The 23,477-nt window shown below is 42.7% G+C and overlaps 1 protein-coding gene across 4 annotated transcripts in view; it reads left to right on the top strand.

Moving 5' to 3' along the window:
• helz2b (helicase with zinc finger 2b) overlaps nucleotides 1–23,477 on the top strand; it is a 47,110-nt gene that overhangs the window by 13,190 nt on the left and 10,443 nt on the right. For 3 of the 4 annotated variants that reach the window (XM_056273616.1, XM_056273615.1, XM_056273617.1), the window contains exons 2-10: nucleotides 8,045–9,546; nucleotides 9,642–9,825; nucleotides 11,623–11,730; nucleotides 16,415–16,929; nucleotides 17,013–17,651; nucleotides 17,875–18,673; nucleotides 18,860–18,941; nucleotides 19,160–22,571; nucleotides 22,800–22,885. In XM_056273616.1, coding sequence (XP_056129591.1) covers nucleotides 8,177–9,546; nucleotides 9,642–9,825; nucleotides 11,623–11,730; nucleotides 16,415–16,929; nucleotides 17,013–17,651; nucleotides 17,875–18,673; nucleotides 18,860–18,941; nucleotides 19,160–22,571; nucleotides 22,800–22,885 — 7,195 coding nt within the window. In that variant the 5' untranslated portion in view covers nucleotides 8,045–8,176. Of the gene's footprint in view, nucleotides 1–8,044; nucleotides 9,547–9,591; nucleotides 9,826–11,622; nucleotides 11,731–16,414; nucleotides 16,930–17,012; nucleotides 17,652–17,874; nucleotides 18,674–18,859; nucleotides 18,942–19,159; nucleotides 22,572–22,799; nucleotides 22,886–23,477 lie in introns of those variants that run through there. The other variant, XM_056273618.1, reaches the window with a different exon arrangement.

Genomic DNA, 23,477 nt, shown 5'->3' with positions numbered 1-23,477 from the left:
CCAGTTGACTAAAAGTCTCTTGGCAGGAAGTGTGCTTTCTCACTATCTTCAGGGCATTCAGCTTCCCTCGACCAGCGAATGCACTGACAGTGTCGCAGCCTGTGAAGGCATGTAAGCCAATTAGGCTGTCACAGATGCTGTCTCCAAGTGAACTTGCCAGTTTGGTGATGTCGACAAACCGTGTGCGGTTCTGAGTCCCACACTTCTGGTAGATGGGACAGGTGATGTCCTTCTGGAAGCCAAGACAAAGCACCATGACATCAGTGTCCTCAGCTGTGATGATAACTGACTTTGAGCCCGCATTTGCTGCATGCAATGCATGCAGGAGCAGACGGGTGTCAGCTTCTTCATGTGTGGAGTGCAGTTCTGCTGCTTCCTCACACCCATCTTCTGTCAACTTGTAGCAGGTTTCCTCACAGGTCATGTACAACACCTTGCCATGCAGCATAGCTCTGTATCGTGGGAGTTTCCACTCTTCCACCAGAAACTTGATGAGACTGGTCTTGTTGGAGGAACTGCACAGAAATTTTCTCCACTGCTGGACGTGGTGTCCCCCTGCAAGATTCTTGTACTGGAGAGTGATGTCTCCACCCCGGTTCAGTCGTTCAGCATCTTTGATCGAAGTCTGGTGATAGACATCAAAAACAACATCAATCCTCCCACTCTGTGCTCCCTCATGGAGGACCTGGGTCAAGGCTGACTCTGCCACCTGTGCAAAGGTTTTGTTGTTGCCATTCATTTTTTGGACCAGGCTCATCCCATCAATGATGGAAGTAGATGGGATTGGGATGTCTTCTGCAGGAGATACATTCTTTTCAAGCTCTCTGGCAAGTGCAGCCTTGTTTGTTTTTCGTAAGGACCCATCAGCATTTGCCAGTGCCCATGGTAGTGGGCCCAATGGGTAGGCAAGGACATCCTTCAGATTCACCTTCCTGCTTTCAGCCACCAGGATCATGTGACTGAAAGGGTTTCTATCTGCCTTCAGAACCACATCCTGTGCTTTCTTTCCATGAGCTTGTTTTGTGCTGACATTGGAGAATGTTTTCAGACTTTGCTTGGTCATCTTGTCGTGGAATTTCACAGGTGGTGGGTCTGCATCTTACCTTGTTTGCTGGAATGCTTGGTAGGCCTCTTCTCCTTTCTCAAGAGCTCTCAAGAGATCTATGGTCACATCAGGTGGAGCCATGTTGCCAGTGGAGAGGCTAACCAAATCAATCTCATCAGGGGACATAGGATTGAGCCAGTTATTCTCCATAAGGTCCATGAGAGACTGGACATCTGCTTCATCTCTCTTGATCCTTGGACTCTGTAGATCTGGATGAGACCATTTGCACCTGCCTTGACCTGTCAGGTCTCTCAGCTGTCTGAGGTACATGCTTCTATACTCAGCTGTGAGATAATATTTGGTCACAGCTCCTGGCTTCAAGCTGAGTCCCTTTGTCCCTCCAGCTGTTTGGGTGTCTTTGTTCACCGTTTCTTCTATAGCTTGGTCAACGGGGATTCGGCCAAAGGGATTGGTGGAGCCCAGTTGGACTGAGAAGCCTCCTTCCATGAATTCTGTGTACACATCTGGGTGTGTGATGGGCAGCTCAGACATCTGGGCGTAGTAGTAGGGGAGGTAGCGTGCATAATTCATCCTGTCATAAGCAAAGCACCATGGGATCATTGCTCGAATGCTAGCCAAGTGTAGCATCCAGTCTCCCTCTCTGGATGCTCGGATGAGCCCCAACAAGATTTCAACCATGTCCAAATAGGACATCCAGAAGTTCGAGGGGCTGCCGTTTCCACCTCTAAGGAACTCACGGTAGACTTCAAATAGATCCATGATGCGTGTACAAGAGCTGTTCTCGAGGACCTCCTTCAAAGCATGTTGTGAGACTTCTTTCCCAAGGCTGTCAATGGTCTTCAGTGTCTCATTCAGGTGAACCATGTCATTCCTGTGAGTTTCTTCCAACCAGGACAGGAAACCATTCAAGGTCAGTCGCATGAGAGCCTCATACAGGAGCTTGTGTAGTCGCACTGCCCTGTTGTACTTGTGGCCATCCATAACACCAGCAATTGAGCCTTCTGCAATCATGCCAGACTCAATGCAGAGGTCTTTGAGTCCAGCATCTTGGAAACGCTTTCCTATTATTGCCAGCAGTGTGCAGATGGTGTGGAATACCCCAAGCCTAACGATGATATCATGGAACTTGTCATGGTGTTTCCATGTGATCTCGACAGCCTTCGCATACAGGGCTTGGACAAAGACACAGACAATCTTCCTCAGGCCTAAGCACTGCATGATGCTCAGTGACTGGTTAAGCACCTCGTTGACAGTAGACATTTGTGTCGCTGGAGCATTGATGGTAGGCAGATAGCCTATATTGTCGGGGATGACCGTCATCTCTCCTCGAGTCAGGATGTTGAAGCCTGTCCAGCTGCTGACTGACTGTTCTTCTTGTTGTGACATGCGTGCTAGGACCCAAAGAAGGTTTTTCTCTCTAGCAAGCTTAGTATTGGCTGCAGTATCGGCATCTGACTTTTTGCTTTGTGGTGGCCCTACCCGTTGTCCAGCATTGTAAGTTGGTAACATTGGTGGGGGTCCATCAATGCTTCTCTTCTTTGTTTTGGGAACAGTGGGCATGGGTTGGACAGGAAGTGGGTTGACTGGCTTTGCTTGCACAGCAATCCCATTGACTCTGTGAGATGTTCCCTCACCACTGACAGTTTCTTCAAGACGGTCGATATTGTCCCAGGCTAAAGTTGTGAATATGCCAGGATGGATGTTAGCTGGAAGGGCAATGCCACTCCCTGATGATGAGAGTTTCTGGAGACACAGGGCAGTCTTGATCTCTTCCATCTGTGAATAGGACACACTGTGACCAAGTCGGTTGAGGATGTTTATCAACTCTACATTTCCTGTCAACGATTTGACACTGAATGGCAGAACAATGTGCTTGGAAGGCTTGGTATTTCCACATGTCACTGCATATACTATGTCATGGCCAAATGACTGCAGAAGGCACTGCACTCTCTGGGATGCATGATCAGGATCATTTGAGCCTGTGAGTAGAGAGTACAGGAAGATAATGAGCGACTCTGGAATGGTAGGACATTCTGCTTCTGGTTTGACTTCAGGCGGCCAGGTTTGAGGAACATCTTGACTTTTAATGTCTGCTCTCAATTTGATGGCTGCTTTGGCTATAACATCTTGTGCACTGACACTTTTCAGGGTCTGCAGCTCCCTTTTGAGAGACTGATTTTCTTTGGCAAGTTCCCTCATGGACAAGTTATCGGGATAGAGGAGGAATTTTCCTTTCTCATCAGGGAATATCTGCAAGGCTCCAGCAAACTCACTCTCCAGGTTTCGCCTTATGTGCTTCTTGGTTGATTCCTTGACTTGGGCAATGCCTTGGGAGTTCATTGAAGCTACCAGTCTAGAAGAGAGATCGGTCATTGTCATCACTTGAGGATTGCCAAAAAGCTCCATCCTGATGAAGAGGAACAGCTCATTGTATGCCTTATTCACAGCAGCTTCATACTGGGCTGCAGCATCATCATCTTCATTGCTGGCAACCTCTCCTTTGGAAACCTCTTCTTTGGTGTAAAGTCTATAGCATGACCTGTGGTAGTGCCCTTCAGCTGCTACAAGGTCTCTACTCACAATGGCAAGGATTCTGCTGTCCCTTTTCTTTGTGGCTGCACTCCTGATCTTTGCATCAGCTCGCAGTTCTCGACACTGCACCAGTACTTCTCTCGTATTCTGTCTCTTGGAATATTTGCTGTTTTTCTGACAAAATATGCACTCTGCATCATAAGTCCTAGATGTACTTGGAGCATGTCGAGCTACTCTCTTAGATTGTTTCTCTTCAGCAGAGACACAACTTTTCTTTTCTTTTGCAAGGAGGCCATCAAGAATTTGCTTCATAGTGAAGATACTGCGACACTTTCTGTGGTAGTAGATTGCTGGAATCTGTCCCTCAGGAATGTCTTTTGCCAGTTTCAAAACTGGTGCATGATTTCGTATCTGAGCTGCCCTGAGCAGAGTTCTCCATGAGTCGACACTTTGTAGTGAAACCAGCTTATCTGTATCATCAGAACAGTGGATAATGCACTCCACCCGTGGGCGCTTTGGTATTGGGTAAAAACTTGCTTGTTCACCAGTGGCCATATTCAGTCAGTTTTCACCTGCCACATACAAACAAATACATGTAACTTAGGTGTATGAACACTACTAAAACAAAGTTTACTTTGCTTCACCAGCGTCATATTACCATTATTTATCTTACATAGCCACAAATAGATACATTACCTAGTTGCTATGCAACAGCTGTATTTTGTCCACATGAGGCCGCTAAAATCAACACAAGATGAAAGTTCCTCGTAGCCACTTTAACTAATCATATTAACATATACATTAAAAGAACATGCTAACATTATGGGAAATTAGCTTACAATCTTCTCCAGAGTGAGACAAGAAGATAGATACCAGTTTCCTCTATATGTGTTTAGTAGAAAGCTATCTGGCTGCACGTTAGCCTAGCTTAGCACAATGAATGGAAGTACACAGTACTGGTTATCCTTGGTTGTTGGCCAACTAAGAACTGTCCCAGAGTTTAAGCTAGGCTAATCAGTACCAGGGGTGTTGAAATGCTATATTTGTAAAAATCTGGGCAAATACACAATCGTGAGAGGCACAGAAACAGGTTTCCTGAAAGAAAAATGAAATAGCTGCTCATTTGGAAAGGTTATCATGTATTATTTTACTTCTGTTAGTGTACCAAATAAAATGGCACCAGTGAAGTTGTGTCACCTTGGGTGATATCGATATCTGGTCTGACCCATGGACTAACTGGCTTTGGTCTAGTTAGTTTCTTAGTAATAATGCCCTTCTAATTTAAGGTTCACAATCACCTCACACAATGAAATAGTATGGGTATATTATACATTTCCTGAATCTTTACAGTCCTATGAGTATTCCAGTTTTTGTGTTTTGTGTCCCTGATATTCCTAGATGCCACAGGGCTAAAAGAAAGTATATAGTTTAGGCGAACATTGCAGAAAGATGTGTGTTATTGACGGGTTGAAGAGCTCAAGTGACCTCTATATTTGTGAGAAATATCCACAACAGGGCTTGAATGAAAGCTAAGAAGGTCCCCTTTAAAATGATACCAAAGACAATATTATAGAACATTGAAAAATGTCCTGACCATGAGGCTAAACCAGGATATGCACCAGCGTCTAAAATGCAATTTACTTTAGGGGGTGGTTAACTTCATGAGCTGATAACTGTGATACAGCTGCCACTCAGGAATGGTTATCATACCAAAATATCATCTACAGACATGGATCCTTTCAAAAATTATAAGTAAGTTTTGCCACCTTGAGTGTACCGAAATGGGAAATTTTGGGCTCTGGCCCATGGACTATATTTTCCAAACACCGCATCTCTTTTGCTTTCAAACCTCAAAACACGCTGCGCCAGAAGTTGGTGCACCCCAAGGACTGGCTCCCTCGGCATAAACAGAGCAATAGAGGATATGCAGTTAAGCGCCAGGAGGGGGCGTCTGGGTGGCATAGTGGTCTATTCCATTGGCTACCAACACGGGGATCGTCGGATCAAATTCCCACGTTACCTCTGGCTTGGTCTGGCGTCCCTACAGACAATTTGCTGTGTCTGCAGGTGGAAAACCGGATGTGGGTCTGCGTCCTGGTCGCTGCACTAGCGCCTCCGCTGGTCGGTCGGGGCGCCTGTTTGGGGGGGAAGGGGAACTGAAGGGAATAACGTGACCCTCCCACTCGCCACGTTTCCCTGGCGAAACTCCTCACTGTCAGGTGAAAAGAAGCGGCTGGCGACTCCACATGTATCGGAGGAGGCATGTGGTAGTCTGCAGCCCTCCACAAATCAGCAGAGGGGGTGGAGCAGCGACCGGGATACAACTGAGGAGGAAAATGGAGAATAATTAAAAATGAAAAAAGTGCCAGGAGGATTGCTGTGACACTGGGGAAACTAAACAGACACCGACGAAGAGGATGGCACAACACAGACGAGCTAACGCATCAGGCCAGGACCCTCAGTCTACAGGCCAGTGGCCTCTCGCATCCTTGATCAGAGGAACGCTGGTTTGAACGGGGAGTCAGAGAGGCCCTCCCTGAAGCATCGGTGTCACCAGGTCATTTTGCCGGGGCTTAAACCCTGAACGTTTTGAATGTAGCCCCGGATTAAATTTTAAATTTAAGCCCGTGTGAAGCCCGACAAAAAAAAAGTAACATGTGAATGTCCGATAGTCTTCGTAACATAACATCCTGTCAAAATAAATGCAGGTGTCTAAACTAACTCTGTTTGTTTGTGTGTGTGTGTGTGTGTGAAAGAAAATTTTATATCCCAATAAACTAATGTTAACATTTAGCTTTTTTTCTCTAGTCTGGTACTGTAGTATGTCAATAAATGTTTAATGATAGCAGTTGTGAAGTATTCTGCTTCTACTCAATACCAATTACTAACAACTACTAATATTTTTAACATCACAAGTTAATCTGGAGAGTAAACAATAGTTTTTGAAGTACACATTTCAAATTTTCAGTGATTAAGACATGTACTTTGAATGTAAATAAGGTGCCAGAGTGCATAAAAAGCATCAAAATAGAGCTTGTTTATCAAAAAAAAATTCCGGGGGGAGGATTCCCTCCGGACCCCCCTACATAAGTCCAGGCTAAGCCCCGAATGTCCTCAAATCCTGTAAAACACCCCTGCCCTTAACTGGTGGTGGTGGTGGGGGGGTTGTCACCATCTTACAATGCTGTGATGTCAACCATTCCCCAATCCTCTGTGAATAGTACACATTGCCATTGTAATTCTAGTTAATGCTCACAACAATTTCCATATGAAACCGATCATTGTTATCGGTCGCTATGCCACTGTATTGTTTATAAGGGTGGGGATACCTACAGTCAGTTGAGACTTAAGAGGTCACTTAGATGAGCGATGAGACGTTTCTCCCAATAAACATTGTATCCAGATAAACTGATTCAACTTTATGTGATTTTTGGTTAGAGCACTGGCGTAAATATAGGTGGTGCAGCCGGTGCAGTAGCGCCAGGGCCCGTCGCTAGGGGGGGCCCGTCAATATTTCTGCATGCGTGGTCCTAGTCCAATGTTACGTGTCTGTTTTGAGCATGTGATGATAGCTTGTTTAGCGTGCGCAATATCATTTACCTATCTAGCCTACCTAAGTAACGTTAGAAAAATAAAATCAAGCAAGCAAGCATGAGTTACACACATAAAAGTGGATGTAAAAAGAGGAAGGAGAGAAAGGAAAAAAAGGAAAGCTGCAATGTGTGCTGCGTGCGTGCCAAACCATGCAATCTACCAGGTTTTGAGTCTGATGTGTGCACCCCTGTTACTGTCAAATGACAAGGCTATTAGCTATATTACAGCCTAGTTGCTTTGTTGACTTGTTTCATTGCCTTGTCGACTGATTTGATTTAGAGACCGTCTGTTTAGGTTTCCGAACTCTGTCCGCGGTGCGTCCGCTCTCCTTGGTTTTGAAGTGTAGCCAATCTTTGACGTACTGACCTTTACAATAACTAATCTGTGTAAACTTTGTATGTTACTTTGATATTTCTATTTTATTTGTTATATGTTATGCTGTGAAGCACTTTGTGATTGTATATCTGTGAAAGGTGTTACACAAATAAATTACTAAAATTACTTACTAAACCCACCTATGGTGGTGGTGGTGTTTGTGTGTGAGCGAGTGAGAGAGAGACGGGGGGGGGGGATCTACGAGGGTTGCTTGCACCAGGGCCCATAATAAATATGTTACGCCAGTGGGTTAGAGCATTACAAAAGGCTGTCTAGCCACTTAACCATAGATAGAATATGGAAGGACATACTCCAACTCTGTGTTGGAGTGTTGTTGGAGTAAACAAATTAATAAAATATCTCCCTATTTTGATCTTAAAATTGTTCTAGGATTTAAGTAGTAAAGTTTAAATCAGCAGCATAGTGGTGATGGAAGTTGCTTGAGTCTCACAGTGCTATTTTCTTTATTTCCTTTAGGTGCCATAAATCAAAGGATTTTTGTTTCTCTTGGAGCTGGACAGCAACATTCAGCTTACATTCACTTCCTGCAGAGCTACAAGACATTCATCATGTTAATTTTGTGACTTTGGAAAGGACTATACACCCGTCATGTCAGCGAAAGCAACACATGGGTCCAAACAGACTGAACTTTTATTGATGCATGATCTAAAACTTGTTTGTTCTGAATGCTCTGTCAAAGAAAATGAAATCACATATACGCTAAACTCAGTCCACCATCAGTGTGCACACAACATTCTAATCTGCAGAGCCAAAGGCAAGAGCAAATGGAGGCCTATTTCACGAAGGCCCACATTGTCAAACCCAAGTCAGTATGAAGTATGCTGGTTCTTTGTTGAAGGCTCTGGTTGCACAAAACACAAGAACAGGTGTACTTTTGCCAGAAGTAATGAGGAAGCCACAGTGTGGAACTATGAAAAGGTTAGTCAATTAGACCGCTTATCTTTATGCAACCTCGTTCTTCATTTTGAAAGCGATCCTGCTCAACGGAATGCTGCTCAACATGACAAATTTGAATCACTGGATGACCTCTTACCAATTGTAGACTTGAAAGTTGTGTGTTCCTTGTGTTGCAACAAAGATACAGAAATAGAATACAAAATTCTGTCAGTCTGTCACCAATGCCACAGAGATCTGCTTTTAGCCAAAAAGAAAGGCTGTGAACTTTGGAGACCCATTTCTGAGCACCCCACCAAAACTGGAAAATTTGGTTCCAATGTCCATTTTGAAGTATGCAGTTTCTATAAAGAGGGTTCTGGGTGTACAAAACATGGGCAGGAATGCACATTTGCAAGAAGCTTTGAAGAAGCTACTATATGGAACTTTGTAAGGGACAAGAAACTGGATAATGCCAAGTTAATTAGACTTGTAACCGAATCTCAGTTTAATTCCCTAATGCCAGAAAAGATCATTGAAGAGTTTTCAGGTGAATTCCTTGAGCTCTGTAAAGTTTGTTTTTTTAGCATTCCTCAAAAAGTAACCATTAAAAAGTGGAACAACACTTGCTCAGCAGATGCAGCACATACCTGGGAACCAATTTTAGTCCATCACTTAGCGGAGAATCAAGGAAAGCACATCTACAACCAGGTGCGCCCTTTTACACAAGACTGTAAATTGGAATACTGCAGCCATGTCATGCAGGGTAAGCCCTGCTGGCATGAACCCACCAAGTGCCACTCTGCTCAAAGTGAGGTTGAAATGGCAGTGTGGAAGGCAGAGGACAGCAGCGGGACTTCAATTCGCCCAGAACTCATTCAACTGAGCCAGGAGGGTGAGAGAAAACCCAGAACAGTAACCTTCTACTGCAGAGCCTGCCTCCTTGTCCTATACACCAAGGAGAGCTTCTTCACACACTGTGCCTCCTTGGAGCATGCCCGAATTATCGCTGAGGACACTACTACCAAGTGGAAAACTCGTCCCCCTCCTCACAATCGCAGAGCAGAATTTTGGCTGTGTGAGAGGTAATCAGATCTACATACATTTTTTTTACATTTTTGTAAAGTAAAAACTTTTCTGAACATTGCACAATGCAACTTACCCTGATTTCTCCTTCTAGGCCAGATACCTGTGAGTATGGCGAATTCTGTCTAAAAGCTCATTCTGTGGAGGAACTGAAGGAGTGGCTGATGCGTGCCAAAGAAGAAAAGGAGATCAGAAAAAACATTGATGCCCAAGGACTCATGCCCTACTGTGACAAGTTCTTGGTGGAATACCAAAACCACAGCAATAAAGAATACATTGTAAGTGTAAAGGAACATTATACATGAAGAATAACTTCTGAAATAGATATAGATATATATATAATTTCAGATATTGGTGGCTAAGTAAAAAAAAAGTATATACACTGCTCAAAAAAATAAAGGGAACACCTAAAAACACAATATAGACCTTGATGAATGAAATATTTCAGCTGAAAATCTTTATTTATTAGACAGAGGAATGTGTTTAGAGCAAAATAACCTAAGAATGATCAATGGAAATCAAAATCATTAGCCCATTAAGGTCTGGATTCAGAATCATACTCAAAATCAAAGTGGAAAATGAGAACATAGGCTGATCCAACTTCTGTGGAAATTCTTCAAGACGATTCAAAATGAGGCTCAGTAGTGTGTGTGGCCTCCACGTGCCTGTATGCACTCCCTACAACGTCTGGGCATGCTCCTGATGAGACGACGGATGGTCTCCTGAGGGATCTCCTCCCAGACCTGGATCAGGGCATCGGTCAACTCCTGGACAGTCTGTGGTGCGACATCGCGTTGGCGGATGGTACGAGACATGATGTCCCAGAGGTGCTCGATTGGATTCAGGTCTGGGGAACGTGCAGGCCAGTCCATAGCATCAATGCCCTCGACATACAGGAACTGCTGACACACTCTGGCCACATGAGGACGAGCATTGTCATGCATGAGCAGGAACCCAGGGCCCACTGCACCAGCATATGGTCTGACAATGGGTCTGAGGATCTCATCCCGGTACCTAATGGCAGTCATGGTACCTCTGCCTAGCACGTAGAGGTCTGTGCGGCCCTCCAAGGATATGCCTCCCCAGACCATCACTGACCCACCGCCAAACCGGTCATGCTGGAGGATGTTGCAGGCAGCAGAACGTTCTCCACAGCGTCTCCAGACTCTCTCACGTCTGTCACATGTGTTTCAGTGTGAACCTGCTCTCATCTGTGAAGAGCACAGGGCGCCAATGGCGAATCTGCCAACCAAGATGTTCTCTGGCAAAGGTCAATCGGGCTGCACGGTGTTGGGCTGTGAGCACAGGCCCCAATTGTGGACGTCAGGCCCTCATACCATCCTCATGCATTCTGTTTCTCACTGTTTGAGCAGAAACCTGCACATTAGTGGCTTGTTGAAGGTCGTTTTGTAGGGCTCCGGCAGTGCTCCTCCTGTTCCTCCTTGCACAAAGGACCAGATAGCAGTCCTGCTGCGGGGTTGTTGTCCTCCTGCGGCCCCCTCCACGTCTCCTGGTGTACTGGCCTGTCTCCTGGTACCTCCTCCATGCTCTGGACACTGTGCTGGGAGACACATCAAATCTTCTTGCCACAGCACGCATTGATGTGCCATCCTGGATGAGCTGCACTACCTGAGCAACTTCTGTAGGTTGCAGATACCGCCTCATGCCACCTCTAGTGGTGAGGGCACTAGCAAAATGAAAAACTAACCAAAGATCGGCCAGAAAAGATGAGGACAGGCAAATGGTCTGTGGCCACCACCTGCAAATCCATTCCTTTTATAGGGGTTGTCTTGCAAATTGTCTAATTTCCACCTGGTGGAAATTAGACAATTTACCAACAGGTGAAATTGATTCACAAATCAGTGTTGCTTCCTAACTGGACAGGTTGATATCTCAAAAGTGTGATTGACTTGGAGCTACATTGCATTGCTTATGTGTTCCCTTTATTTTTTTGAGCAGTGTAATTGGAAATGAAAAAAGTGGATTTTTTTTCACTGAGTTTATTATTTAATCATATCATATATCACTCAATCTGATTTATTATACTGCAATCTATTATTTGAATTGTTAAACAGATCTCAGAGGAAGTTGATGATGTCAGTGTCACTTGTGATGAGGAGTTATCTGTGGACTGTAAGGAGACTAATGCAAGACTGCAATGGCATTTCCAAGTCAACACAGAGGTAAAGATCAAATAAAATGTAATTATTACCATTTGTGAAGTTAGTTACTCCCCATCATCGCCCCATCTCCCCATAATCCAATTGTTTTTGACAATTGCATTAGGTGTTTTCCCCTACATTTCCTCTCATCTCCAAACGAAAGTCATCATCACAAAGATAATTTCACTATCGACAAAAAGTGAGATCGGGTTGCTCGGTCGGGTTGGGCCACTTGGTCAGCGGGCGGGTGCGCCACAGGGGCACCCCTATCAGGGTTCTCGTGCATGCCTGTGTGCTGTGGGGGGAGAGGGGGTTGGGATATGCCGTCTGTTCGTGGGCGCTCGGGGGGGGGGGCCGTGGTCATCCTGGGCTGCCTGGCTGTGGCCTCTTTGCTGATCTTGACACATGGGGTACTTCTCGCTGGGAAGCCGGGTGGCAGGTAGGGGGATGCTGGGCATATCCATGTCCGTGGCGTGTGTGTGCGGTGGCAGGGTCCTGGTCAGAGGCCTGTTGGAGGCACAGGACAGCCCACCATAATGGAGGTGCTTGGTGAGATGTTGAATGCCCTCAGCTGGTCGCTGCAGGTGTGTTGCCTTCCGGTACCGGGGATAAGCCATGGGCTGGTCTCGAGGGGTGTACTTGGCCGATCTCTGTCTGGCTGCACACCTGCATTGGTCTCGCTGTGCCTCACCCTTCTCTCCCAGTTCTGGAATGCATATGCAGCACACACACCCCAAATGATAGGCCTAGGGTTTATTTGGGACGGGTGAGGTGGGAGCCATTGAGTGGAGGTGAGGTGGGTGGTTGAGAGCTTGCACACGATTCTCCTACCCTTGCTTGCACCTTGACAATGTCCTGAAATTTTAATCCCAATCACATTAGCTTAGAACATACACACATTCACACAAACCATACTCCAAACAACACCCACTACCAAGACACTATATATTATTGTTGATGAATAGGGTAGTGAAATTTGTTAGCTTTAACATGAATGGGCTAAACGGACCGGTTGAAAGGAAAAGAGTCTCGACACAACTGAAAAAAACTTCCAATTGATATTGCTTTTATACAGTAAATCCATTTTACCACACAGGAGCATAAGAAACTGAGGAGACAAGGGGTAGCCCACGTATTATCATCATCCTTTAATTCCAAAGCCAGGGGAGTAGCTATTTTGATAAATAAAAACAGTCCAGTGATGATTAGAGAAACTATTATTGATCCATCAGGCTGATATGTATTAATTAATTGTCAGATTTACTCAGAACCCTGGACACTTTTAAATTTATATGCACCCAACTATGATAATGAATCCTTTATTCAGGATATCTTTCTCAAGGTATCGGGGGACGACAAAATATACTCGTAGAGGGCGACTTTAATTTTTGCTTAGATCCTATTCTGGACAAGTCAACCTCGACAATATCCAAAACAAAAGCGGCCAAAACTACCTTGGCTTTTATGAAAGATCTTAATTTGATGGATGTGTGGAGACAAATCCACCCTCAAACCAGGGACTACTCCTCCTATTCCTGCCCCCATAGCTCTCATACAAGGTTTGAATTTTTTCTGTTATCAGCCCAGCTAATTTATATAACATTAGAATCTGAATGCTTATCTAGAACCCTGTCAGATCACTCACCTTTGACCCTGTCTACCTTGATGCCTGAAAAACCAATTAATTCATATAGATACACTACCGTTCAAAAGTTTGGGATCACCCAAACAATTTTGTGTTTTCCATGAAAAGTCACACTTATTCACCACCATATGTTGTGAAATGAATAGAAAATAGAGTCAAGACATTGACAAGGTTAGAAATAATGATTTGTATTTGAAATAAGATTTTTTTTACATCAAACTTTGCTTTCGTCAAAGAATCCTCCATTTGCAGCAATTACAGCATTGCAGACCTTTGGCATTCTAGCTGTTAATTTGTTGAGGTAATCTGGAGAAATTGCACCCCACGCTTCCAGAAGCAGCTCCCACAAGTTGGATTGGTTGGATGGGCACTTCTTTGAGCAGATTGAGTTTCTGGAGCATCACATTTGTGGGGTCAATTAAACGCTCAAAATGGCCAGAAAAAGAGAACTTTCATCTGAAACTCGACAGTCTATTCTTGTTCTTAGAAATGAAGGCTTTTCCATGCGAGAAATTGCTAAGAAATTGAAGATTTCCTACACCGGTGTGTACTACTCCCTTCAGAGGACAGCACAAACAGGCTCTAACCAGAGTAGAAAAAGAAGTGGGAGGCCGCGTTGCACAACTGAGCAAGAAGATAAGTACATTAGAGTCTCTAGTTTGAGAAACAGACGCCTCACAGGTCCCCAACTGGCATCTTCATTAAATAGTACCTAAACTTAATTACCTCCCATTGCTCAGTAGAATTGAAGATGAGCTATACATAGGTGGATGAGTTTGCCCATTACTCTAATTGGCAGAGTTAACTTTGTGAAAATGAATATTATTACCGAGGTTACGGCATCTTTTCCAGTCCTTGCCCATTCCACTACCCAAAATTTTATTTAAAACCCTCAAAAAACACGTTAAACAATTTATATGGAATTGTAAAGAGTCCAGAGTATCTATAGAAAAATTAACATGGTATTATAGATTAGGAGCCTTCGATTGCCCAGTTTTAATTTGGCAGCTCGAATGCGATTATTTCGTCATTTTTTTGAGGGTGACAGCATCCCCTCCTGGACACAAATGGGATTGCACTACCTGAAACAAAAGGTATCCAGTGATTTTATTTATAAGTGGAACTCCAGAATTATATCCAACAGGACAGACAATTCTATTTTAAAATATGGTGTGAGACTCATGAAAGTCTTGGACTGAAAACGGGACTGTCTCCAAAAACACCTCTGAGACAAAATGAACTCATACCCATGACTCTAAACAACAAGATTCCGGAGACTTGACATCATAAAGTCAAGTGAAGTCATTTTTATTTGTATAGCCCAATATCACAAATTACAAATTTGCCTCAAGGGGCTTTACAGCAACACAGCATCCTGTCCTTAGACCGTCGCATTGGATAAGGAACAACTCCCTAACTCTAGTCAGATTTATGTCAAGGCAGTTTGTCAGCTACCATTAATGCCTGGTACAGACTGGTTCACTATTATTTCCTCCATCAACTGTACCTCACCCCACAAAAACTACATAAATCTACACCTGAATTGTCAGAAATGTGCTCCAGATGTGGTATAGAGGTTGGCTCCTTCCTGCACCGTACCTGGCTTTGTGCAAAGGCGAGGCCCTTTTGGTATGACTTCTGTGACACCTTGACCAAGATCACAGGAGTTACCTTCCCATTAGATCCTGAGCTTTGCTTACTGGGGAATTTCACAAGTGTCAGTAGATCCTCAACCAATTCCCAAATTAAATTTATGGAAATAAATTTGCTCTATGTGTGACCAGGAAATGCATAACAGTGACATGGAAATCTGATTCCCCTCTCATTGACAGATAGTCTTCGGAAATGAACAGTTGTATTCGTCTTGGAAAGATTACTTATAATCTTGGTAAAGGATACAACACCTTTCTGAAAATTTGGCAGCCTTACCTAGAGTTACATAGGCTGACACCACCATAGGGATGTGATCATGTTTGGTTAGCCAGAAGGCCTCTTTAAAAGATATAACGCTGTGTTAGTGCAGTGTCTCTGCATTTCACTCGATGCGCTGCCCCCCCCCCCCCCCCCCCCGTCTTCCGTTTATAAGAAGTGTCGGGAATTGGGGTTTCTTTGGTGTTTTGGTGTTCTGTGTGGTTGTTAAAATGGACCTGAAAAGGAAAAATAAAATATTCCAAAAAAAGCTACATTACTTTTTTTAATGTAGGTACAAAAAACCATTTTGGTGTACAGAAGGGTTATATATACATAAAAATTCCCTTTTTACTTTCATGAGCATAATCAAGCTTTTTTTTTCGGGGCAAAGAATATTGGAAAAATACAAGCTACATTCACTTTTTGCTGTTTATGATGAGCACCCACAATCATTTTCATAAGTTGAGTCTGGATCAAGTCATTATCTTTTCATAAACTCATAATTGTCAAGCATTCCTAATACATCCCTCCTGAAAGCAAATGTACACATACCTTTTTGTTTCAGTGACATCTGCTGGGAACTCCTAATGGGTTAGGAGACCTCTCCAGTTCACTTAACTACTGATGGAAATAATATGTTACCTTAGAAAGGGATGCTAATAACATGGCCTCACTCCTATTCATATAAGTAGGACCAAAATTGTGTAACTTTGAGACTTTTCAGGTATTTAGGACCGATTTTCTACTCAGACACTGGTTAACTACAGGCCCTAGACTTGTAATTATGTCCAAAATTAGGTAATTATGTCCAAAAGCCAGTGTCACAGCATTGGGGTCAGCTACACTTTTTCATAAAGATAAAACTCCTTGTTCATTCTTTGCTTAGAGTTGGTCTGAATTCTTTCCTAAATCCATTTTAAATTCTGCAAATTGAGATTTTTTAGGTGAAGTAAAGAAGTTTTTGAGAGTATTTTCAGAATGTTTATTAATGATCCTACCACAATGCCCTGTGTTTAAAACTGGTTCAGGGCCTTTATAGCATGTCAGCCCATTTCTCTACAGTCCATTTATTATTTTGTCTACTGTTAATGAAATAATTCCCAGAAAAAATGTCATATTAGACTAAATACCCTTTTTGTGTGTATACAGAGACCACTTGTGCACGTGGCACTGCTGAAGGTAGAGCCAGGAGCATCATTCTCCATTGGGGAAAATCTTTCTGAACCATGCACATACTCTCCAGGTGAACAGTTCCAAACCACAGACATAACCTATAGTATCACTGTGTCATTCACATCCATTATCCCAGGGCTGTATAAGCAGTGGCTGGTATTTGATTTTAACATGAGGCCAGTGCTCCTGCGGAAACTCAAAGTAAGAGTAGGACATCTATCTTTAACTGACATTGGAGAACCAACTGTGAACCATGCTACCACATCACAAAGTCTTGAACGGTGGCATCGAGGGAACAGGACTATCATCCCATGTATGACCAGGACAGAAGAACAGGAGGAGTTGTTAAAAGAGTACAAGCCTCCTCAGATTAGTTTTCTGCCTAAACCCACAAATGACAGCCAAAAACCTTTGGATGTAGAGAACTATAGGGAGCGAATGCACAGTTTTCTGTTCAATGAGGAACAAGCAGAAGACCAGGTAGTCTCAAGGTAATCCATTTACTAATGACAATTTTCTTCATGTTTGTGATTTGTACACATTTAGTAAAAAAATGTTTTCTCGTGCATTTTAGACTCAGTATTTGTGGAGAAGTTACCATGACACCCACTCTGCAAAGTAAGCAATTTCTCATCGAGGCTCCTCAAGGAGAACTTTTCTGCACTGTCTCAGTTCCCTGTAATCTCACACCAGACACCCCAGAGGGATTTGTACTAAGAAGAAGCATCCAGTCTGCTCTTATAGCACCATTATCTTCAGCTGATAAAAACCATAAAGTCTATGAAGCCATCATCCTACAGGACATCAAAAGTGAGAACCAAATCCATTTGCAACTCCTCAAAAGATGTTGCTCAGACCTTTCACTCAAAAGCAATGAAACACATCAAATGGAAGTGCAATTTCAGATGAACCGTCGCACATTCTGCAACATGCACAAGGCTGTCGATCTACTCCCAGGCACAAAAAATGTCTTACCAGACTTCAGCAACTGTGGGATTCCTGTGAACAAGACTCAATATGACGACAACTTAAATGCAAAGCAGCAGTCAGCAATTGATTTTATAATGGGGGATTCAGATGAACGAAAAATTGTGGCACCACTTCTCATATATGGACCATTTGGAACAGGGAAAACATTCACCCTTGCTACAGCAGCCAGAGAGCTGGCTCATCTGCCTCATAACAAAGTGTTGATCTGCACCCTTACCAACAGGTAATTGTTTTGAATACTCAGTTAGAAACAACCATGGATTGATGCTTGTTAAAACTTGATTCTGTAACAATAAATGAACTAACGCCAGTTGATAACTGTGCTATGGCCAGGTCATTATCTCAATCTATATTTACCATATATTTAGCCATTGCTGTTGAGAGTTAACTTTACTTCCAAGTTTAACCATACAGTTTCCTCAGTCATATTGTTTGATTCTTTGTAGTTCTGCAGATCTGTATGTCAAAGACTACTTCCATCCATTCATCAACAAAGGGCACCATGGAATAAGGCCAATTCGAATAAAAGCAAATAGACAAGGGATCTCTTTTGATGCCACGGATGACATTACTTTGAAATATTGCCTTTTTTCAGAAGAGAGAAAGCAATTTCTACCTGCTACAAAGGCTGCCTTGGATCAGCACAAAATAGTCATAACTACCACAGCAATAACAAGACATTTTCATGACCTTAAGCTCCCTACTGGTTACTTCACACACATTCTAATTGATGAAGCATCTCAGATGCTAGAATGTGAAGCTCTGATGCCCCTTGGTTTAGTTGGGCCAAACACAAGAGTTGTCTTAGCAGGAGATCACATGCAGATGGGACCCAAGCTCTTCTCAGTGGAGGATCACCAACGTTCAGATCACACACTTCTGAATCGGCTATTCCACTACTATCAAAGCCAAAGGAATGATTCTGCCCAGAAAAGTCGAATCATTTTTAATGAAAACTACCGCTCAACTCAAGAAATAGTGCAGTTTGTATCAACTCATTTCTATCTTGGCAAGAATGATGCTATCAAGGCTGCTGGAGATATTCCTGGTCATCCAAATGACCATTCCCTAAAGTTCCATCATGTTAGGGGAGAATGCCAGCTGGACACAATATCTATGACTTGGTTTAATAGGGAAGAGTGTGCCAAAGTTGTTGAGGTTGTGCAAGATATTCTCCAACACTGGCCATCCATCTGGGGGACCAAGGACCCAAGCTCAATCTGTGTTCTCTCAGAAGGATGTCAGGTAACTAGAGCTCTTTTTAGTTTCACTCAAATTATCATTAGAATGATTCAAAATATTTCAATACCATAATTAACAAGACGATTATTTGTTTATGAAAACAAGAAATGGGGCATATTGGCTTTGTCAGCGTTGTAAAAGTTTATTTCTCAGCAAATTAATCTCATGTCTATGATGGATTTCTCATAGGTTCGACAAATCAGGACTGCTCTTTCGCAAAGAATCAAAGGCCAGAATGAAGTCATTGTTCAGAATGTCGCAAATGTGCAAGGTATTCAGTATTCAATATTCAGCACCATGAATTCTTCAAATTGATTTTGATTAACAAACATAAAACAATTTCAGTTTTTTTCTCTAAGAAACTTGTTTCTTACATCAGTGTGTCTGATATTAGAATGCATTTTTATCTTAAGACAGACATTTTTATTTATATTTACATAATTTTCGGTACATTCTACAGTTCTGAAATATTTCTTACTTTGTCAACAGGCAAACAATTCAGAGCAGTTATACTGACAACAGTTCAAACACGTGAAAGTCTGAAATCAGCCCATTCGTCTGGTCTGGAGCTCTTCAATGATGCCCGTGTGTTAAACACTACCATCACCAGGGCTCAGTCCCAAGTGGTTGTTGTTGGAGATGCTGCTGCTCTTTGCTGCTTTGGGAAATGCTCAAGAATATGGAAGAGCTACATAGACCACTGCATTCACAAAAAAAGTGTTGGACCACAGTATTTTACCAAATATTTCTTTGAAATAGAAATTGAAGAAATATTACGCTTTCAAAGGTCTGATCACCAAGATGAGAATAGTTTTCGCATAGATGCAATTCTTCAAGAACTGAAAGATAATGACGAGTTAGAAACAGACTGTAGCCCACAAGAAGACAGGCTGGAGTTCCCTGCTGAGTACAAAGCATCCTACAGTATCCACGACAGTCAGAAAAATGCCCTTTTGGACTTATGTAAAAGTCAACCAAATATGTACCAGCAAGGAACCTTGGTCAGGGAGTCATCCTCCACAGGTTATGTCATACCATTTGGCAACCCCACCAAACCTATAAGACTCAAAGGAAGAAAAAACATGGGCAATTCCTTCAGTGGCGATGAAATTGTCATTCAGACTAAAGGCAGTCCAGAAATAAAGGTCATAGGTGTCACCAAAAATTCAGAATCAGACCGTACATTTGTATGTACACTTGAAGATGAAGATTACTGCAAACGAAAATTGACATCTGAGGACCGATTGTATAAAATGATGATACCCATTACTAAAAATGCTCCTAAAATAACCATATTGCTTAAGAGAAGACATGATCTTCCAGTGTGGGAGAATACTGAAGGAGAGTGGACAATTCTAACATCTCAAAGGATTGATGAAAAGCTTAAGCAGAACAATGCATTTGTAGTGCAAGTGATATGTTGGAAAGAAAAATGTCTATTTCCATTAGGGAAAGTCATAGCTATTATTCCAAATGGAGGATCTTTGAGTGATGCCCTACGAATTCTGAATGAGGAATTCAAACCTGTCCCTCCTCTACAGGAGTCCAAAAAAAATTGGTTTTGGGGAGTTGAAAAGGGGATGGAGAGAGTGGACTTGCGTGATATCATCACTTTCACTGTTGATTCAGCAGTAGCTGAGGCTCTAGATGATGCCATCAGTGTCAGGGATATTGGGGACCAATACCAAGTGGGTGTGCATATTGCAGATGTGGCCAGTTATGTACGTCCAGGGGATACACTTGATGAGCATGCAAAAAATCTTGGTGCTACATATTACCGCCGAGGGAATGAACCTATTCGTATCTTCCCCCAAACCCTGAGCAGTAAACAATGGAGTCTTCTGCCAGGTCATGATCGCAAGGTGGTCTCATTGATGTTTACAGTCAAAAAGGAAAACAACGAGATCACAGAGAACCCAACATTTCATCTGTCTCTGATCAAATCTAACAGAAAAATCTCTTACGAAGAGGCTGAAGACATAATCTGTAAAAGATTTCTGAAGGAACTCAAGTTTGATACAGTTGAAGACTGTGTCACAGTGGCTTATATTTTTGCAAAATGCCAGCGAAAGGTCAGACTTGTTGACTGGGTTTATGCTCAATCTGATGATCAGCGCATACCAGGGAAGAGGAAAGCCCATTTGATGATTGAGGAACTCAATGTATTATTCAATAAATGGGCAGCGGAAATGTTGCGCAAATCAGGCAAAACCATGGACTGCACACCCCTTCGATGTCAGGCAAAACCACATGGTGACAAAATCAAAGAACTAACGGAGATGTATAGAGAACTCATACCTTTGTCTTTTCACCTGAGGCACAGGGTTGAAACGGAACATGTGATACCAGACCACGATGGACTAGACCCCAACAACAAAACATTCTGCGTGCTAACAAAAGTGTGGAGGGACATCCAATTAGCTGCCAGAGAAGGCACTGACACAGACAAAATAGTCGACCTCATTGCTGCAGATGATGTCCACCCACAGCTGCTACCAGTCATATCTAAATTCAAAAGGTGCCCTGGGGAAAGCTATGTAATTCGTTCTAACTCTTCCCCCAATGCTACGATTGGGCATTATTCTTTGTGCCTGAGCTCTTACACACAAGCATCATCACCACTACGGCGGTACAATGACGTTGTCTTGCAGAGACTTTTGCACACATTTATATGTGGTACTCCAGTACAATACTCTCCACGTGAGATTGACATTTTATGTCTGCAGTTTGAAAAGAGCAACAAGATGGCTAAGGATTATGAACAAAAGTACGAGATGATCTCCTTCGCACTGAATTCGAAGAAAGAGAGTGTTCCAAAGCTAGCATTCATTGTTAGCGCAGATTCAGATGGAGACAGTTTCAGAGTGTCATTTCCTTTTGACAAGAACATATTTCCAGGGAGTTTACCTATCATGTACAGAGATTTACAACTTGAAGACCAACCTTTTCATGACAAAGCAAAAAACTGCATGGTTCTTAAATGGAGAAGACGGATCTACTCATTTAAATCAACACACATCCATGAAGAACTGAAAAGACCACTAGACTGTGGTCCATGCACTAAACTTCCACTAGCAACATGGAAAGCCATTATTCAAGCGATAGATGAAGAAAACTGGCATAAAGCTAAGTCACTCATAATGACAGCTGAGGAAAAGCAACTGGAGAAACCAAAGATGTTCTCAGAATCTGGAGGGATGGTTCAGGTTGAGAATACTTTATGTACCGCAGAACAATATCATTATGTTGACCTCAGTGTCAATTTGCAGCCAGGTGACACTCTTAAGATCCAAATGACATCAGAGATTAAAAGAGCTTACCCAACTCCCACTGTTCAATTGCTGTGCATCAAACCAAGTTTTGAGGTGTGTGTGGATCATTCTCACAGCCCGATCACGTGCTTCTCCAAATATGCATTCCTTCCATCCAAGTCAAATTATCGTGACACTAGTGATTATATAAATGTCTGGAAACCACTGTGTGAAATGGAGTCTGCAGAAACAGCAGTTTCTGAAAGTGAGAGCATAATCATCGCAGACTTGACTGTAAACTTCTATAAAAATCAAAGAGATGAACTGAGAGGAATTTTTACCCTGCCTCTCTCATATATCAAGAAATGGGCCATTGAATGTGACCTTGCAAAGTGCTTGCTGTGCATAAGGAAAAGAGGATTAAAACTGACCTCAACTCTTGACCATTGCCAAGATGTGGACCCTGGCAATTTCACATGGGTGGCACATGGTGTCACATACAAACTGGAAGAGCCAGAGAAGTCCACAAATAAACCAAAAAAAGTGCACTTCTACATAAAACATTTGCCCATGAAGGATATTCCAGAATGTGTTTTTCAGAGTGATAAAACTTTCACAGTTGAACTAATCCCAAAGCTGCTACCAGACATGTAAGTCTAAATTTAACATCCTGTTACCATACCGAGGCATAATTGTTTACTGTAGTGCAACTGAATCACTACAGCTTTTATGAGCTCTATTTATAATTAGATATTTCATCAATTTTACATAATTTCATTGTAATAAGCTGCTGTGAACATACTCAACAAAATGTCTTTTTAAGCATTAAACTGTTACCAAAGCTCACGTACAAGCATCATTTAAACTTTCCCTTTCAGACGTAAAGAAAATGCTGTGGTCAACATTGAGTCTGCGTGTAATCTTGTCAAGCAAATTGCGCTTGGACAACGCATTCCTAAAGAAGGTAAATACATTGATAATGAGTCACTGGCTGCATGATTCTGGCTATTCAAATCCATGTAAAACACACATAATCACAAAAGATGTCATTTTTGGTTCTTCATACATCTTGTAAATTTGATCTATTGTTTTTTTTTCTTGTTAGTTAAAGTGGAAACAGACAACCCCCCCCCTCACAGCGTTTCCAAGTGGTATTATTGTTTGTGCCACTGTTGTAAAGACAACCAAATCACTTTCCGTTTTCTGCTATCCAAAGCAAGAATCAACCGTAAGAATCGCAATTTGAAATAGAAACTCCGATCTCAGTGCTATGATAAAGGCAGAGAAAAACATCCGGTAGTATTAATAAGTAGGCGTGTTGTGTTGCTTACTGATCCAGTAGAAAGAATACCAATTGAATGTCAGCTCGGAACCCTCTCAAGTTCTGGAGCTCTCTCCAGTGAGTGAATGCCCATATGAGGTTCACTTTTGTTTTACCTGTTTCTATCACTCTCCATCTGTGCCTTTTTTGCCTCCTCCATCAATGGGGTTCCGTTTCTCTTGCCAGGTAGTTTCCACTGTCACTCCTGACTCTTAAGCCTTGGCCCTCTGACCAC

Source organism: Lampris incognitus, chromosome 2, assembly GCF_029633865.1.
Source record: "Lampris incognitus isolate fLamInc1 chromosome 2, fLamInc1.hap2, whole genome shotgun sequence".
NCBI lineage: Eukaryota > Metazoa > Chordata > Actinopteri > Lampriformes > Lampridae > Lampris > Lampris incognitus.
Note: the sequence above shows the minus strand (reverse complement) of the source record. Positions and strands in the feature narration are given on the sequence as shown.